The following is a 16,230-nucleotide window of genomic DNA, read 5'->3' on the forward strand; positions in this document are numbered from 1 at the left end:
GGGTGTGAAGTGCTGTCAGCGCTTAGCCTGGCGGAGTCCACCGTCACTAAGTGCGGGCGCCCCCTGTGAGCCAGCTGTTCTGCCTGAGGGCGTGCGTGGGAACAGGTGCCTGTGTCCATCTCAAAATGTGGACACACGTGCCCCTAGCAGCACTGTTGACACTAACCCTCAACTGGAAGCGGCCCGAGTGTCCACTGTCAGAAAACAGCTAAAAGGGTGGTGTATTCACGCGGTGGGACTCTGCCCAGCAGTTCAAGAGGACAGACTGCAGCCGTACATGGTAGCCCAGAGGCCTCTCACAGGCTAACACTGGGGAGAGCCAGAACAGACAGGACAGATCCGTGTTGTTCACAGTGTCTACGTGGAGGTGGGGGAGACTGTAAAGAAAAGCAGGGAAGTGAAATTTGCTCTATTGGAGAGGGGGCAGTGGCTGAACAGGGAAGGGGCACATGGCAGATTCTTAGGGGTGCTGGTGGTCTTTCCTGACCTGGTGGAGGTTACACAAGGTCCACTGAATTGCTCATTTGTGTAAGTTTAAGAAAATAGAGAAGAAAGAAAGATAGTACTCCTTATACCCGGAGCCCTCAGTGAGGGAAGCAGGTGGGTCAGGACCCGGCTCCCATCTTGCCCTGCCTTGCTTTCTTCCAGGTCCCGGGGAAGGGCAGCCTCTTCCTGAATCTCAGAGGGTGAAGGCCTAGCCCTGTGCTGGGTGTGCCCTCTGGCCCCTGATATAATAGCTACCACTCCAGGCTACAGCACCCTCCAGGGAAGGGCAGGGACGTGTGGGGCTTCAGTGGGGTACCAGGAAGCCTTGGGAAGATGTATTCCTGACACATTGACTTTTCCTACAGCTGGAAAACCTCATGCTGGACAAAGATGGCCACATCAAGATCACTGACTTCGGCCTGTGCAAAGAGGGCATCAGTGACGGGGCCACCATGAAAACCTTCTGTGGGACCCCTGAGTACCTGGCACCTGAGGTGTCTGGGGCTGGAGGGTGCAGGGCCACGTAGGGCCGAGGGAGGAGGGGCCCCTCAGACCCGTGTGTTTCCTCCACCCACTCCCTCTGCGCGCAGGGCTCAGATTCCTTAGGTGGCCCTCCCAGCCCCAGGCAGGGCCATGCCCCCTGGGGCCCCTCAGCACCTTGGCCCTGGGACCGTGGGCCCGGCCCCTCATTGCCCTCCCTACTCAGGTGCTGGAGGACAACGACTATGGCCGGGCGGTGGACTGGTGGGGGCTGGGCGTGGTCATGTACGAGATGATGTGCGGCCGCCTGCCCTTCTACAACCAGGACCACGAGCGCCTCTTCGAGCTCATCCTCATGGAGGAGATCCGCTTCCCACGCACCCTCGGCCCCGAGGCCAAGTCCCTGCTTGCGGGGCTGCTCAAGAAGGACCCCAAGCAGAGGTGAGGGCTGGCATCGGCCCCGCCCCACCCAGTGCCACCTGCTGCCACCGTTCCCTTGGCCCTGAGGGGCGGCATCCCCAGCTGCCCTCACCCCGTGGAGTGCTTGGTGTGTGTTGTCCCCATAGCTGGGGAGTGCTCCCCTCGGCCGGGCCTGTCCTTAGCCCCCTGCCCACACTGCCTTGTTGTATGGGGACACTGAGGAACAGGATGGCCCTTTGCCTCGCCTAGGATGTGAAGTGACCAGGGAGCCAGGTTGCAATCTCCTGGCTCTGATACTGGGCACGTGGGCTCCTTCCCTGAGCCTTGGTTTCCTCCTCTGTGAAGTGCTGGTCTGTGGCCGGGACAGAATCATCAGAGGTGGTTCAGGGCCTACACATTGCAGGCCCAGGCCTGCACCAAAAGCCCGTCTCCCAGAATCCGACTGCTTGGGGAGGCAGGTTCTCATGGCCGTCTCTGCCCAGGCTCGGCGGGGGGCCCAGTGATGCCAAGGAGGTCATGGAGCACAGGTTCTTCCTCAGTGTCAACTGGCAGGACGTGGTGCAGAAGAAGGTGAGCGCCACTGCCTGCCTGCCCCCACGCAGGAGCCCAGCCACTCACGGGTGACCTTGGCCAAGGCCTCCTCCTCAGGGTCCTGAGCCTGGGCTCCTCTCCTCCACAGCTCCTGCCACCCTTCAAACCTCAGGTCACATCTGAGGTTGACACAAGGTACTTTGACGATGAGTTCACCGCCCAGTCCATCACGATCACCCCCCCGGACCGCTGTGAGTGTCTGAGGCCCCCTCACTTGGTGGGCCTGGCTGGGCGTTGGAGGGGTGGGGTCCACTCCTCACTCAGTTCTCCAGAAGGAAGTTTGCAGGTCCCACTCCACGTCTAGGCAGTTTACCTCGCAGTGTGCTTGCCAGGGCTTTTGCTGTTGGCCCACCTTCGGGCCTGGTGAAGGTCACCAGGAGCCATTGGCCACAGCACTCAGGTGGGGTCTGGGCAGGAGACACTTGGGGAGTTGCCAGTATGGAGATTGCGGATGCATAGTTACCTTCCCAAATCGCCCAGGTCTCTGGGGCTGGGTGGGTTTATTGACTCTGTAGCTGTTTGCGTTCTAGTTCCCACCCGTCCAGTGCTGGGCTGTGCTGAGACACGGCAGTGACAAGACAGTCCTGGGCCCTGCCCTCGGGGAGCTTGAAGTCCAGTGGGGTGACTGCCCAGAGTGGTCAGGCCTGTGGACCTGGAGCTCGGGATCTGGAGAAGCCCAGAGGAAATGCCTGACTTGGCCTGTGGGTCAGGGAGGGCTTCCTGGAGGAGAAATGCAGCTGAGACACATTCCTGGTGGAAGGAATAGCAATGGGACATGCAGGAACAGAAGCATTGTAGGGTCAGGAACCATGGGAGCATTGCTGAGGTCAGAGTAGGTGAGGGAGGGTTGAGGGCATGGGGCCATAGCAGGAGGATTTGGGGGGCTACTGGGAGGAGTGAAGATTCATTGCATGGGGAGCCACGGAAGGTTTTGTGCAGGGGAGAGAAGGGCTATATCAGGGCTTTAGGGAGTCCTCCCCCTCGGCTGTGTGTGGAGGGAGGATTTTTTGGGGTGGAAGGCCAGGCCAAGGGACTGGGCTGTAGGGGCCTGGGCTAGACAGCGGTGTGGCCTGGGGCAGAGGACACCCAGGAGACTGAGTGAGCACCCCGTGGGGCCCGTGGACCAGGGCTCTGGCCTGGGGGTGGGGCTGTGGCCAAGGGGCTGTGGCAGGGAGGAAGTCGCTGAGCCTCTGTCCCTCCTGGGTGGCCTGCCAGTCGGGGTGCACTGTGGTCTGCCCTCAGTCCTTCCTGGGGCTGGGCGGGGTGCCCGGGCCCTCTGCAGGCGGTTCTCCCCAATCTGCCTCCACCGACCCCTGCAGATGACAGCCTGGGCTCGCTCGAACTGGACCAGCGGACCCACTTCCCCCAGTTCTCCTATTCGGCCAGCATCCGAGAGTGAGCAGCGCCGCCCGCCGCCGACGCCGCACGGGACGCACGCACGGCTGCCATCACCGCCGGGGGGCTTTTTCTTTTTTTTTTTTTTTAAGTTTTTATTTTGCTTTTTTGTTTGTGTCCCCATCCCTCACCTCCTTACCCCCATTTCCAGTTTTTTCTTCAGCCCTCTGCCAAACTCACCTCAGCGGTCCCAGCAGCCCTGCCTCCAGGATCCTGTCCTGCCCTCACCTTTGTGCCCAGACCAGGATTGGGGAGACTCTCCACCGCCTGCCCTAGGACCAGGCCTTTGGGCAGTTGGAGAGATTCCGATTTTTAATCAACACAAGCCCCATTGACGGGTGAAGGGTGGAGCTGTGGGGCCTACCTGAGTTTTCTGGCCCGCGCCCCTGAGGCAGCCTGCCTCTGCGTTGCTGCTGTCAGAGGCTGCCCCCTTGTGGGCTGCCCCGTGGACAGCGCCCTGGTGCTGCCTTCTTTGCCCTATCGTTAGGCTCCAAGAGGCCTGGCGTGGGGCAGTCCAGCCCCCTCCTCCCATGGGGGCAGAAAAGCAATAATGTCCAGGGACTGGGGGAGGGGATGGGGTGGGCTTTTGGAAGCTGCGTGCAGGATTGGTGGTTTAGGGCTCCCTCACGTGGATGGGGCCCAATTACCATGTGGGAAACCAGGAGGGGCCCAGAGGACGAGCACTGCCTCCTGGCCCTGCCCCCCCTACCCCCCAAGCTGCTCTCCTGACCCTGTGGATGAGGCAGGAGGAACATTTGGCGGCTAACCTCCCCGCCCACTGGCCCCGTGCCTTACCAGGGCTTCCTTCCAGCCGGCCTTACCTCCTGCTGGACCCCGGGCCTGGCCCCGGCCCCGTCTGAGGATGGGGGCCGGGATCTCCCCCTTCTCTCTGCCTGGGGTGGAGGGGCGCCAGCCTCGGCTGTTACACATCTCGCACCGAGACAGTATTGGGCCCCGTGGACTTGGGTCGAGGAGGGGGTGGGGGTGGGTGTCTCTGGTACGTACTAGGGTGGGGGCCTCTGAGAAGGGAGGCTCCAGGCCACCTCATCCCCTCCCCGTCTCCGGGCCCCGCATTCTGCAGCCTTAAGGTGAACGTTTGTCAGTGCCATGGGCACTTGTGTACGTGCCTCGGACTGTGTGTCCGTGGGCGTTCCTGTGCATCTGAGAAGCAGATGCACATGGTGTGTGTGTGTGTGCGTGCGTGTTGGGTATGTGTGTGCGGGGGCAAGTGTGTCCTGGCCTCAAGTGTGTGTGGTATGTGTGGGCTCAAGCCCCACCCCTGGCCTGAGCATTTCATCCCCAGGGGAGGGGTTCTGGCCCAGCAGGGAAGCCACACCAGAGGTCCACTTGCTGCCCTGTCGTCCCCTGCCCCCCAACATCTCTGGGCGTTTGAAATTAGTTTTTCTGGTTTTGATCTCCCCACCCCATCTCCTGTGCTAGGTAATTCACAGAGAGACATCCTGGGGTGGGGTGGGGGTTGGCTTGAGTGGGTGGGGTCCTTTTTCCTTTCTGTGTGTGTATGTCGTTAATCTGACAATTCTTCCTCCTTCCCACTCGCCTTTCCCCATTCCTTGTATTTGTACGGTACAAGCAATAAAGACACTCATTTCAGACTGAGGGCCACCACCCTGGGCATTTTCTTGCTTCTGGAGTCTGGCCCCGGCCTTAGCTGCCTTCGGCTCCCATCACTCCCTTTGCAGGGCATGTTGAGCCAGGAGGTGGGGAAGCTGGAGGAGGAGGCGTCTGGAGGTGGGGGTGTGCTCAAGCTCAGGTTGGAGGGGTGGGGGTACTGGGGGGGAAGGCTACTGAAGAGTTTGGGGTAGGTTCCCAGGCCTGGGCTGGGAGTACTGTGAACACAGACCATTCCAGCCTCTCAGAAGCTGCTTAGGCAAAAAGATAGGGTGGAGGGAAAGGGCTGGAAGGGGGTCGAGGTGTCAGTGAGCCCTGGGAGAAAGTGTGGGAGGGAGTGGACCCATTTCCTGTGGCCCCTGAGCCCAGGAGGGGGCACTACCTGTATATTCCTTCTCCCCATTTCTGGCCTACAGTTCCAATACAGGACCCTTGAGGGATCAGTGGGTTTGTGGTGGCCGTCAGCTGGGAGCCCCTCAGGTTGGGTTACAGCCCTCAGCGCTGGGAACCCTCTGGCAGCTGATCCTTTAATCCTGGAGTTCCCAGGCACAGGTGAATTTACTGTCAGATTTTGCCAGAAGGTGTAGGGCCTCCCATGCGTGGAGTCTTTGAGATCTTAAGTAAGGGTAGCAGAAAAGTCAGATCCTACAGCCAAGACTCAAGGAATTTTTTGGTTTGTTTCCTGACTTCGTATGGTCTTTATGATTATTGAATTACAAAAGTATGTCCTGGAGATCACATGAACAGCAGAGAGGCTTGTAAAGAAAAGCCTTTAGTCCTCCCTGTAGTTGCAGCCCCTGGAGGTGACCAGTGCTGCAGGCAGCCCATGCTCAGTCTCCCTCAGTCTGTCGGGGGTTGTCTGGGTCTGGGGATGGGCTCCTGCAGGCTCCTGCCCTCTGCTGGATGGGTACGTACATGTAGTAGTGCTTCTTACTTCGGAAATGTTCCCCCAAGAGGGAGTTTTAGAGGGAAGAGTTCTAATAATACAATTTCACCAATTAGGAAAGTTAAATTTCGAGTAGATTAGTCTGTCTCTTGCCATGTGCATGTAGATGGTTTCACAAGCTTTCTGAGTGTGTGTAAAGAGTAATGCAAACAAAGTAAAGGAGGAAAATCAAAACCACCCAGGCCTTGAGCAGTCATTCTAGTCCTCATGTCACCTCTGTGCAAACACGGCCTCGTGAAAAGCTGCCCCTCTTTGTAGCTCTTTCTTCCCAGTCAATGCCAAGCCGCCAGGCTCTGCTCTCGCACATCTTAACCGCCCTCCTGCCAGTATCCATATGTTAATAGGTTGTGTTGGGTCATTGGTACATCTGGGGGGCTCATCGGGGACACCGTGCTGTCATGCTTCCAGCTGCTACATAAGCTTTCTTGGGGTAGATATGCCTCCGCTGATTCAGCTGCTTCTTTGGATAAGAATTCATTTGGTTTCCAGTTCGCTGCTCCCAGCAGTCCTGTGATAAACCTCAACAGGGGAAAAATCCATCTTTACTGTGTTTGTGCTTTTACAATTTTGTGGCTTATGTTCTGGGGTTGCTGTATTTCAGTACATGTCAGGTAGCCTTCCAAAAGTGTGTAGCGATTCACACACTTAAGTTTCATTTTGAAATAATTACAGACTTGTAGAAAACTTTGAAACTTTCAAAAATAGGACTACAGCGAATTCTAGGCCTGGAGCAGGAAACGTGTAAGATGAGGCTGGAGCACCTTGTGCTCAAAATGAAGGACCTGCTCAAACCAAATCAAATCCTCACTGGTGGGGGCATGTGAAGGGACACAGGAGCCAGCTGAAAGCAACACGATAAATAGCATAGTATTGGGTTATGTCCAAAGTATAAAATAAATGAGTCTGATTTGTGCTGAAATAAATGACAAATGGTGAGAACAGACATACTTGTACAGAATTTCAGGTAATTTCTGTAGATACTCTGCCTTCAAGGAGGGGAAGCATAACCCCCACTCCTTTGGTGTGGGCTGCAGGGTGACTTGCTTCCAAAGAGGACAGTGTGGGAAGTGGGGGAAGGCAACTCTAGAGCGGAGAAAGTGGAGCTCCCTCAGCCAGGTGATCAAGGTCAACATCACAGTGATGAGTCACGGCGGCAGTATGTGCCTTTGATAGGAGGTGATTAGAATGATGCTTTACCTCTGTGATCTCCCTAAAATGCATACTCTCGGTCCGATAAAGGGAAAACAGACATCAGACAAATTCCAACTGAGGGACATTCAAAAGATCTGAGCACTAGTTCTTGGAACTGCCAAGGTTGTTCAAAATAAGGAGAGCCTGGGAAGCTGTCAGAGCCAAGAGAAGCCTTAGGAGACGTGAGGACTCAATGTAATGTGTCCTGAGTGGGATCCTGGGCTAGAGAAAGGACATTAGGTAAAAACTCAGGGAATCTGAATAAAGCACAGACTTTGATAATACTGTATCCCTACTGGTTCCTTAAATCGTGACAAGTGTACCACACTGATGTAAGGTGTTAATAGGGGACCTGGGTGTGAGGTATATGAGAACTCTGTCCTCTATGTGACTTCCCATAAATCTCCAGCACTTATTTCTAAAAAGTACAAAGAATTTTCATCTACCCTTCATGCAGCTTCCCCATGATATTCTCCATTGACTTTATCCCCCCACCCTGATATTTATATGTGTGTCCTAAAACAAGAACGTTCTCTCCCATAACCACAGTCCAGTGATCAAAGTCAGGAAGTTGACATTGAAGGAATGATTTTCTCTTGGACCTTAATCAGATTTTCCTAATGGTCACACTCATGTCCCTGTATACAAAAGAAGTAAAGAAAAAAAAAAGTCCTGGCTAGAGACTCAGTCCAGGCTCACACACTGCCTTACGTTGTCAGGTTTGAAGCTTCCAGGGCAGTTATTTTGCACAATGTCCCTCAGTCAGGGTTTGTTGCCTGATGCTTCCTTCTGGTTACGTGGAAGCTATTTTTGACAGGAGTTCCCAGAAATAGTGTGCCCTTGTCAGTGCATCCTGAGACAGTGTCCTGTTCCTGGTGGTGACTTTGATCCTTGGTTAAGGTGGCGTCTGTCAGGTCTCCCCTCTGTGAAGTCACTGCTTTCCCTTTGTAGTCGTGTGATACAGGCACATCTCGTCTTGTGTTTCACTTTATTGTTCACCACAGATCCTGCATGTTTTACAAATTGAAGCTTTGTGGCAACCCTGGGTTGTCAGATGATGATTAACATTTTTAGCAATAACGTGCTTTTTTTTTTGTATTTTTTGTTGTTGTTGTTGCAGGGGGGAGTGAGGAGGTAATTAAGTTTATTTATTTAAAAAAAATTTTTAAATGGAGGTCTGGGGATTGAACCCAGAACTTTGTGCATGCTAAGCATGTGCTCTACCACTGAGCCATATGCTCCCCCCAGCAATAAATATTTTAAAATTAAGGTGTGTACATTGTTTCTTTAGCCATAATGTTGTTGCACACTTAGCAGATTACAGTATAGTGTAAACAACTTTTATATGCACTGGGAAACCAAAACATTTGTGTGACTCACTTTATTACGATATCTGCTTTACTGCGGTGGTCTGGAACCAAACCTGCAACATCTCTGAGGTCTGCCTGTATTGTGCAGAGATACTCTGAGAATGTAAATATTCAGGTTCTCATCAGGTGTTCGGGCAAAGGGAACAGCGAATGCAAAAGTCCTGAGGCAGGCAGGTGCCTGATGTTTTTGGAGTACATAAAGAAGACAGGGTGTCTCCAGCAGGGGTGAGGGAGGGGGAGAGTGGGAGGAAGTAAGGTTAGAGAGGTAACCATGGGCCAAAGGGACCTTGTGACCAAGGTAAGGAGCAAGTATGACAGGAAGCCACTGGCCTAGCATCACACTCCTCTTTTCCAGCCTCACTGACATCTCCATGCCTGAAAATAGCAAGTTCTTTCCTCCCTCAGGGCCTTTGTTCATGCTGTTCCCTCCACCTGGAATATTCTCCCTTCTCTTTGCATTTCTGGCTCCTCCTCTTACAGGTTTCAGTTTCAACATCACCTCATCACCAACATCATCAGAGAGGCCCTTCCAGGTCATCATTTTTAGATTACATCCAGCCTGTTTACTCATTCATTCAACAAATATTTGAATACTTACTATATGACAAGCCCTGTTCTAGGCACTGAGAATACAGCAATGAAAAAAGAAACAAAAAACAAAACCCAAACCTAGGTAAGCTTTGCCCTCATGGGGTTCACATTCTAGTCAGGAAAGAGTAAATAAGGCAGTAAGTGCTCAGGAGAGAATAAGTGCAGAGAATGGGGACAGGGAATGCTCAGGGCGGCACTATTCATGGAGAAAGTAACATCTGAGTAAACACTTTATGGGAAGTGAGGGCTCTCTGAGGTTTTGGGCAGTGGGACTAGCCAGTACAAAGGCCCTGAGGTAGTCGTGTGCCTTGTGTGGGTGAGGATGAGCCAGCAGGCCAGTGTGATGAAAGAGGGATGAGGGAGGGGGATGGGAGTCGTGTTTAGGTAGGGAGGTACTATAGGGCCTCTTGGACTTTCAACCTGAGGGACATGGGAGCCATGATATTCTGAACAGAGGCAGAGTGTGCTATGACTTTCAGGTGTCACAAGATCCTTTCTGGCTGCAGATAGGTACTGGGAGAGCAATGAAGAGGCTGCTGCACTAGTCCAGGCAGGTCGCTGGTGACTGGTCCCAATCACCACCTCCATGGTAGGCTGTGGGTTTGGGGAAAGGCAGCAACTACAGGTGATTTGCTCATTCTTAAGTACCCACTGCAAGGAACAGAAGCCTTCCATCGGTATTTGTTAAGTGACTTATAACTTCTATGCCTTGAGGTTTTACTGTGTTAAGCTCCATGCTGAACATTTAACAAATATAATCTTATGAAATCCTCGGGACAACTCTTGTCAGATGAGTTTTGAAATCCCTACTTTATAGCTAAGGAAAGTGAGGCTTAGAGGGGCTGCTTCTCATTATGTAGTAAGTAGCAGGACGAAGATTTGATCCAGCTGTCTGACCTAGAGGGTTTGGAGGGGGCCGGGCTAGCCTGTAGAACATTCGTCACTGCCTATGCACCTGGCCAGGTGCGGCGTGCTCAGTGCGCATGCGCCCAGGCGCATTTAAAGCGCCTGTCACGGATCCTCTGCTCCAGCGGAGAGTTGGGCGCTTGGCTTGGCCCTTGAAGCCAGCCTGGAGGATGCTGGTGAGTTTCAGGAGCCAGAGTTCCACTTTCCGGCTCAGGCCTCTTTCCAGGTGCTGACCCCAGTTCCTCTTCCTTGCAGAGTCCAGCTGCCTTCCTCGACCCAGAACCTCGAAGCACCCCGGTCCCTGACAGCGCCCCTGAGGGCACGAGAGTCTCCCCAGGGCGCCCGGGGAGGCCCCGGGGCGCATGCGCGCCACCAGGGCTGGAGGAGGCTCTGACCGCGCTGGGGCTGGAGGGAGAACGCGAGTACGCTGGGGACATCTTCGCCGAAGTCATGGTGAGCGGATACGGGGCGGGATGCTCCTGGACCAGAGACTGTAGGCAACTCTGGCGCCACCAAGAAGGCAGCCCAGGGGTTCGGGTTAGAGTCTAAAACTGTCCTGCTCACCCGATGCTCACTCAACAAGCATTTCTGAACTCCTACCTCGCCAGTCTCAGTTCTCATCTCTCTCCACTGACTTCCCAGTCCTTACACCACCGCTCCCCACAACTTCTTGACTTGTTTTTTTCTTGCGTGGTTACTCGTGCTGGGAAGGCCCTTTGCCAGACTCCCCAGGCTGTTTGCAGCCCCTCTTTTGGTATTGCATAGCCCCTCATACTTGTCCCTCACATTTACTCATTTAGTAAATATTTAGCGATTTATTAACAAATGTTTCTGAGCATGTTTTGGGCACTGGAGATGCTCTGCTGAACAACATGAGACAGTCTGTCCTCATTGTGGGGAAACAAACCAACAAATGTAGGTGATAGTTTCAGAAGGGCCACAAAAACCAATACACAGGCCATGGTAATCCACAGATACCTGTCTGAGATAGGCCTGCCAGAAAAAATACTGAAGGAGTGCATTTATTTAACAAACATCTTGTGAGCATCTCTCCCAGGTCAGTGTCTCTGTTAGGAACCGAGACACAGCTGTGATCTGGACAGAAATCTCTGCCCTTGTGGTGCCAGCAGCCTAGTGGGGCAAACAGACAAAACATTCAAGGAGACACCGGGTATCTCCAGACTGAAAAATCTATGAGGAAAATAAAGTGATAACATAGAAAGTGATGATGGGGTGCAAGGGAAAGTAAAGAAAAAGGGAAATTTTAGCTGAGACTTCAATGACTAAGTCAGCAATGCAAGGAGTGGGAATAAGCATTTCAGGTGGAGGGAAAAATACATACATGCAAAGGTCCTGAGGTAGGAGCGAGCTTGATGTAATCTAGGGCCGAAAGAAGCCTGCAGTAGCTGGAGTGTGGACTGTGAGGGGAGAGAGGGAACAGGTGATGCTGCACCAGGGCCTGAGGTATTCTGAGAGGAATTAAGATTTTCTCCTAAGGGTACTGAAAGCCATGGAAGGGTTTTAAGATGAGGAGTTCCTTGGTCAGATTTCTACTTTAGAAAGACCCTTCTGGGTGCTCTGAGGATGGGTTGAGGGTTGGTGACCTAGAGTGGAGTCCAGGAACCTAGGGGGAGATACTCAGGAAGTCCTGTGGCCAGACTGGAGAGATGGATAGGGAGTCGTTCACAACAAAGTCTAGGGTTCTAAACGGGGACTTAGAAGAGGAGCACATTTGGAGGAGACATTGGAGGCCTGCTTGGGTGTGACACTTGTGCGACATCCAACTGGTGTGAGGAGATGGCTGCACCCAGGGCTGGAGCTCGGGAGAGAAGCCGAGGCCCAGGTGTGGAGAATGAGGCCGTCCTCACCCCACACCAGGTATGCCGCGCCCTGCCCCGGAGGGCCCTGCCTCGCACCGTGACCCCGGAGATGCGGGCGCTAGTGGTGGACTGGCTGGTCCAGGTGCACGTATGTACCGAGGAGGGGGCAGGGCTGGGTCTGTATCGCGAACAAGAACCTTACTGGTCACCCGTGCCCCTCCCCAGGAGTACCTGGGCCTGGAGGGGGACACACTCTACTTGGCCGTGCACCTGCTTGATTCCTACCTGTGCGCGGGCAGAGTGCGCCTACACCGCTTGCAGCTGCTGGGCGTGGCCTGCCTGTTCTTGGCGTGCAAAATGGAAGAGTGCGTGCTTCCCGAGGTACTTACGGGGTGGGGCTTGGGAGGGTGGAGCCCTTCCTCTTTGCTTCACGGATTAAACGCCTATTGCGTGCCAAGCAAGCGCTATATCTACTCTTGGAATCCCAGCTTGTCTGTTCGTGGTAGAGGCTACTAATGTGTCCCCTTAACAGAGGAAGAGACTGAGGCTCAGAGAGAGGAAGACATTTGTCAAAAGTCAAGCAGTTGGGACTTGGACTCTTGAATAGTTATAGTATAGTCTTTCCTGAGTAGTTATAGTTAACATGCATAAACTTAGTGCCTTACTGGAACTGCCTGAAGTAGGGAGTAATACCTCCATTTTATGAAGAAACTGAGTCTCAGAGAGCTTCAGTGGATGTCCATGACACACAGTGAGTGGATGGTAGGGTTTGAACTCAAACCCAGGGCCAGGTCTATCTGATTCCAAAGACTGTCTCTGAAGCTTTCCACAACTTTCAGACAACAAATCAATGACCCCATTCTGTAGTCCAGGAAACTGAGGTCCAGCAAGGGAACTGAACCGATCCCAGGCATTCAAGGGCAGGGAGTAACGAGCTGGGGTCCAACCCCACCTCTTTTCCCCCAATCCCCAGTCTGCCTCCCTCTGCCTCCTGGGCGCTGGCTCCTTCTCGCGGGCTGAGCTTCTGCGCGCTGAGCGCCGCATCCTGAGCCGCTTGGATTTCCGGCTGCACCACCCAGGACCGCTACTTTGCCTCGGGCTACTCGCTGCCCTGGCGCGGAGCAGCCCACAGGTGCGAGGGGCAGGGGCGTGGCCCGCGTGGTTAGGGGCGTGGCCCGCGTGGTTAGGGGCGTGGCTTGATGTGCTCCCCGCCGCAATGGCAGGTGCTGCTACTTGCCACTTACTTCCTGGAGCTGTCTCTACTGGAGGCTGAGGCCTCAGTATGGGAGCCCGGTCGCCGCGCAGCTGCGGCGCTGAGCCTGGCGCACAGGGTGCTCGAGGAGGTAGGCTCCGGACCCGAGCCGGCAATTTACAGGTATGGCCGCGGCGGAAGGTCTCTGGTTTCAGGGACCTGACTTCTTGGTCGCCGTCTTTACCATCTCCGAGTATATGAGACAACTGGAGGGGAGGAGGAGCGAGAGTTGTTTTCTGGGTGGGAGAGAATGAGGTGTTTCTCTAGACTGGAGGGTCCCACTTGCTTTTCTCTGGGGCTGTCTGAGAATAGAGTATTTGTCCAGATTTGGGGACCCTTAACCTTGGCCTAGGGTGAAAAATAGAGCATCTTCTGGGCCTGAGAAGATCCTAAGTGCGTTCCAGATTTGACAATGAGAGGTCTGCCAGCCTCTAATTCCCCAGCTCCCCATCTGGCTGCGAATGTGGTGGCCCTTTATCTCCTAGAGCCCTTCTTCTTGTTAGCCATGCCACCGGGGATGGAGGGTGGGGTGGGCAGGGTGAATCGTCTTTTCTTCCAGCTGGTGCCTCTGGAATAAAGCTGTTTGCCCATCCTGAGTCTCACTCCTTCTCTCTCCGTGGGTCCTGGCTCTCCCATAGCCGCACCCTGCGGGGAGAATCGAGGGTCTGCCCCTCCTCGGCGCCCATCATTCACTCTAGATAATGGGCCGCGTGTCCCACCTCCAGAGAGCTCCTGAGCAGTCCTTGGGGACCCGAGTCAACCTGTCTTCTCAGCCTCGAGCTCCCAGCTCCGAGGACAGGCTTTCTCCTGTTCCCCGCTACTCCTGCCGCTGCCTCAGTTTCTCTGTCTCCCTATCGCAGCGGGGCAGAGCTGAGCCCCCTCGAGCCTTGTATGGTCCGCGCCGCTCTCCGAGGCCCGGCTCCTGGCCGCGCCGCTATCTTCCTCAAGTATGCGCGGCCCCAGCGCCACGGCACCAGCCTCGCCGCCGCCCGCCTGCTCCGCCACCCGCTGCCCGGGCCTCCCTGAGCCTGGAGACATCATCAAAAAATACTGTGTGCGTCCGTCTCCCACTTTAATAAAAGAGTTTCTTTTATTCCGTGCGCTCTCTGTCCTCATTGGTCGAATTCTGGCCCATCTCTCGCTTTTGATTGGTCACTTCTCTGGCGTCTCGTCCACCTGATTGGATGTCCTCACCAAATCTCTTAAAGGCGACTGGGAGACGCGATGAGAATTCTGTATTCCGCCGCCAGGGGGCACTGGCGGGCTTCCAAAAGCGCCGCTCAGCGGGGTAAACCGGGGATCCCGAACGCAAATGCTTGAGGGAGTTCGAGATGCTGAAAGGAAGATTGCAACACAAGCTGAATGATCCTCGATCTTTGGGTTGGAGGGAAGGTAGGAGGAATGGGGGACTGTGAGAAACTTGAGAATCCCCGGCCTACTCATGAGGAAAGCTACCTTGATGTTGCCAGATTTTCAGACTTCGTGAAGCTGACAATCTGTGATTCTATAAATCTCTCTGCTTTTATATGTTAGCAACGAATTCAATCTGTTTAATGGTTGCACAAGCCCAGCACATCACAAATGCTGCCCTGTGAGGGTCATCCATTTGTGATAGCACGCACTTTTGTTAAATGGAATCTAATTTACTTAACCTCTGGAGTGCCACAGTGGCAATGGGTATAACTATAGCACCGACCTTGCGGTGGTGTGATGAGGATGTGAGTTAACATAAACGTAAATCTTTAGGACCGTGTCTGATACCTAGTAGGTGTTGTGAAAGTGCTAGCATTGCATCCCAGCAGGACTGTGAGTTAGGTACTACTGTCTCCTAAGCACCTAGACATTTAGTAGGTGCTCAGCAAGTAATTGTTATGAATCAGTGTGTCTCCATGTTTTTAATTAAAACAAAAACACGCCCGAGGTGCAGAAAGGTGACAGATGCTGTTCTGGAACCTAATCTCAGGAATATTAGACTCTTAACCAAGCCTGGGTTTGGAGGTGCAGAGAGGAAGAAATTTCCACCACTGAGGTGTTCAAGTTTGGAGGATCAGGGGTCAGGGAGAAACTCAGCAACGAACAATAAAATATAGAAACAGATGCTGCAGTTGAGATGGAAGGTGTCAAGTTCAGGTTTGGGCCTGTTGGGTGGGACCTGCCATGGGGCTTCCAGGGGAAGAATGTGTGGTGGGAGGAGGCGGGGATGGGGGAAATATAGTCTTGGTGCTTGTGAATGAGACCCAAGCTATGGCCTTGCGGGTAATGCTGCTAACACATTAAGTTACCCATTCACTCATTCATTCAACAACTATTTGCGAATGCTGGCTCAGAGTCAGGCACTTATTATCACATATCTCACAGTCTTGGGGTGATAAGCACCGGTTGTCGTTTGCCTATTACTGTACCAGGCACTGTGCTACGTGCTTTACTCGCATAATATAATTCAGTCCCTACAGCTACTCAGAAGTTAGCTCGCTTGTTATCTCCGTGTTACACAGAAGGAAGGTGGAGCAAGATCAAGGCGCTTGGACAAGGTCCCACAGCTGAGAAGGCGACTAAGGAGGGTTGAAGGATAATCATTCACCATTAGTTTTTCTTTCAGAAGCCTTTCAGGTGTTTTCTGTACACTTTTCTTATTGTGCTCCTTACTCTGGGCTATCATTTGACTGCTTTCCCGGTGCTTTTCCTATCCAGAGACTGAGCTCAGTGAAGGCAGAAGCAGATCTCTCTAGTTCGTACAGTTCTCGCCGCCTCCAGGAAGTCTTCACTCACCACCTCTCCTAGGCCAGGGGCCTCCTCTAAGCCCTCAGAGCCTGTTGCGCTTCCCCCATCCCAGCCCCGACCCCTCTGCCTGGACTTCTCAGGCTGGCCAACTCTGGGGGCCCACTGTTGCATCATTGATCTGTCTCCCCACTTGTCCAGGGACCCAGTGACGGTAGGGCCTGAGGCTCTCAGTCTCTCCTATGTCCCAGCATCGTGCAGCCCAGATGAACACAGAAACATCAGTATTTGTTTGTTGCAGAGATAAACGAATGGGTTCCAAAGTAGCTATCATAGTCCTGTGTTACTGATGAGGATACAGAGTTCCAGATAATTTCGGTGATTTGTCCAACCCATGTAACTAGTGAGAAAATAGTCAGGGATTTGAATCTGGGG

At 53.7% G+C, this 16,230-nt stretch overlaps 2 protein-coding genes across 4 annotated transcripts in view; both read left to right on the top strand.

Moving 5' to 3' along the window:
- AKT2 (AKT serine/threonine kinase 2) overlaps positions 1-4,998 on the top strand; it is a 45,178-nt gene extending 40,180 nt beyond the window's left edge. For all 3 annotated transcript variants that reach the window (XM_032486033.1, XM_032486034.1, XM_006177926.3), the window contains 5 exons: positions 852-980; positions 1,193-1,407; positions 1,869-1,956; positions 2,066-2,168; positions 3,297-4,998. In XM_032486033.1, coding sequence (XP_032341924.1) covers positions 852-980; positions 1,193-1,407; positions 1,869-1,956; positions 2,066-2,168; positions 3,297-3,376 — 615 coding nt within the window. In that variant the 3' untranslated portion in view covers positions 3,377-4,998. The remainder of the gene's footprint in view (positions 1-851; positions 981-1,192; positions 1,408-1,868; positions 1,957-2,065; positions 2,169-3,296) is intronic.
- A 3,781-nt stretch (positions 4,999-8,779) lies between these two features.
- Positions 8,780-14,177, top strand: CCNP (cyclin P). The gene is made up of 7 exons (XM_032487402.1): positions 8,780-8,806; positions 10,186-10,458; positions 11,884-11,973; positions 12,051-12,206; positions 12,799-12,957; positions 13,049-13,200; positions 13,938-14,177. The coding sequence occupies exons 1-7, from the start codon at positions 8,780-8,782 to the stop codon at positions 14,101-14,103; spliced, it is 1,023 nt and encodes a 340-aa protein (XP_032343293.1). The 3' UTR covers positions 14,104-14,177.
- Positions 14,178-16,230: the final 2,053 nt, after the last annotated feature.

Source organism: Camelus ferus, chromosome 9 (genome assembly GCF_009834535.1).
Source record: "Camelus ferus isolate YT-003-E chromosome 9, BCGSAC_Cfer_1.0, whole genome shotgun sequence".
NCBI lineage: Eukaryota > Metazoa > Chordata > Mammalia > Artiodactyla > Camelidae > Camelus > Camelus ferus.

Coding starts and splice junctions, on each gene's coding strand:
- CCNP (XM_032487402.1), top strand. CDS start 8,780: ATGGGCCAAAGGGACCTTGTGACCAAG. Junction 10,459..11,883: donor ACATCTTCGCCGAAGTCATG/GTGAGCGGATAC, acceptor ACCCCACACCAG/GTATGCCGCGCCCTGCCCCG. Junction 11,974..12,050: donor ACTGGCTGGTCCAGGTGCAC/GTATGTACCGAG, acceptor GCCCCTCCCCAG/GAGTACCTGGGCCTGGAGGG.